At 38.5% G+C, this 1,790-nt stretch overlaps 1 protein-coding gene across 1 annotated transcript; it reads right to left on the bottom strand.

The window, feature by feature from the left end:
• Positions 1–215: 215 nt before the first annotated feature.
• On the bottom strand, positions 216–1,169 carry LOC105811470 (olfactory receptor 51G2-like). The gene has a single exon (XM_012645665.1). The coding sequence runs from the start codon at positions 1,167–1,169 to the stop codon at positions 216–218; it is 954 nt and encodes a 317-aa protein (XP_012501119.1).
• Between the last annotated feature and the right edge of the window lie 621 nt (positions 1,170–1,790).

Genomic DNA, 1,790 nt, shown 5'->3' with positions numbered 1-1,790 from the left:
TCAATCTGAAAAGTAATTATATGAAGAAAATTAGCCCAATAAATTAAACGAAGGCTATAAATGAAACAGAAAATCATGGTCAGTACAAGTCAAGAAAACAAATACATTAGGACATTTTACTTCTTTGACAAAGAAAAGTTATTTCAGTTGTGAGAGTTGGAACAGTAACCATTCACTGTACATTAGTTTCTCAAGGTTTATGTTATCAATGCCACTCAGGACTCTTCAGTTCCTTTTTTGATGAAGAGTTTTAGGATTTTGTCTCTTATCTGCTTGGTTTTAACTACATACACAATGGGATTCATCACAGGAGGAATAAGAAAATGCATGTTGGCCAAGAGTACATAGAGAATTGGGGGAAACTTTTGGCCAAAGTGATAAAGTATAGAAAGGCAGATCATGGGTGTGAAGAAGAGGACCACAGCACAGAGATGGGAAATACAGGTGTTAAGAGCCTTCAGGCGGCCACCATGGGAAGCAATGCTCAGTACGGTTTTCAGAATCAACACATAAGAAAGGAGAATGAGGAGAAAATCAAGTCCCATGTTGGAAAGCACCATAAAGAGTCCAAAGATGCTATTGATTCTAGTGTTGGAGCAAGAGAGCTTTAAGATGTCAGGGTGCAGGCAGTAGGAATGAGAAAGTACATTGGAGTGACAGAAGCACAGCCTCCTCAAGAGGATAGGGAGGGGCACCTGTGCAATCTTGGCTCGCACTATAATGGCCAAACCTATCCTGGCGATCACACTATTGGTGAGGATGGGCGAATAGTGCAGTGGACGAGAAATGGCCACATAGCGATCAAAGGCCATTGCAAGTATGATGGCTGATTCAAAATCCTGGAAGGTGTGAATAAAGAACATTTGGGTGAAACAAGCAGAAACAGTCAGCTCTTGAGCATCCAGCCAGAAGATCTTCAGCATTGTGGGGAAGGTGAAGAGGGACAGGCCCAGATCAGAGGCAGCTAGCATGGCCAGGAAGAGGTACATAGGCACATGGAGGGTCTGCTCCCTCCAGATAACTGTCATGATGGTCACGTTACCCACCAAGGTAATGAGGAAGATGGCACAGAAGGGTATGGAGATCCAGATGTGCACAGCCTCCAGCCCAGGAATGCCAGTCACCAGGAAGGTGGAGAAGAAGGAGGTGGTGCTATTGACAGGGAGCATGACTCCAGGGCTGCATACCTTTCCTAGAATGAAATGCATTTTCTCAGACAAGATAATAAAATTTGACTTGAGCATTTAATTGACTACTCATCATATCTCTTCTTTTAATCTGCTTGTGTTATGTGTCTGAAATGATATTGAATGTTCTTACCGAACGTATAACACCTGATCCTTTCAGACTAGAAGACAAGACCTTCTTTCTAGATCAGATTCCCTAGACATTATAGCTTATTGAATGACAAATATGAAAAAAACAGTTCTGATATTTAATTTACCTAACTCATTTAATTGATATAAAGATAGTTTAAAATAAAAAATCCAGAGTAAATAAATTGTTTTAAATGAAGTTCTTTTAAAATACATCCAAATTCATACTCAACATGGTAATTACAGTAGTAGATCATGGCCAGTGTATTTCTACTCTAATACCTATTAGACAGTTCTATTCAAAATGTAGTTCATGGCCACATTTTAATATGCTTTATTTTCTGCATGAAATGAATACAGAAATTGAAAATAAGCATTTAGAGACTTCCATACAAATTTGATATACTACTTCTCTGCTTCTTTAATGTAATAATAATAATTGCTCTTAGTGTATAATATACAATTATTATTATA

Source organism: Propithecus coquereli, unplaced genomic scaffold, assembly GCF_000956105.1.
Source record: "Propithecus coquereli isolate 6110/MARCELLA unplaced genomic scaffold, Pcoq_1.0 Scaffold235, whole genome shotgun sequence".
NCBI classification, from domain to species: domain Eukaryota; kingdom Metazoa; phylum Chordata; class Mammalia; order Primates; family Indriidae; genus Propithecus; species Propithecus coquereli.
This window is presented reverse-complemented; position numbering and strand designations above follow the sequence as displayed.

Bases quoted from the DNA above. Each gene is read 5' to 3' on its own strand.
- LOC105811470 (XM_012645665.1), bottom strand. From the start codon at position 1,169: ATGCTCCCTGTCAATAGCACCACCTCCTTCTTCTCCACCTTCCTGGTG.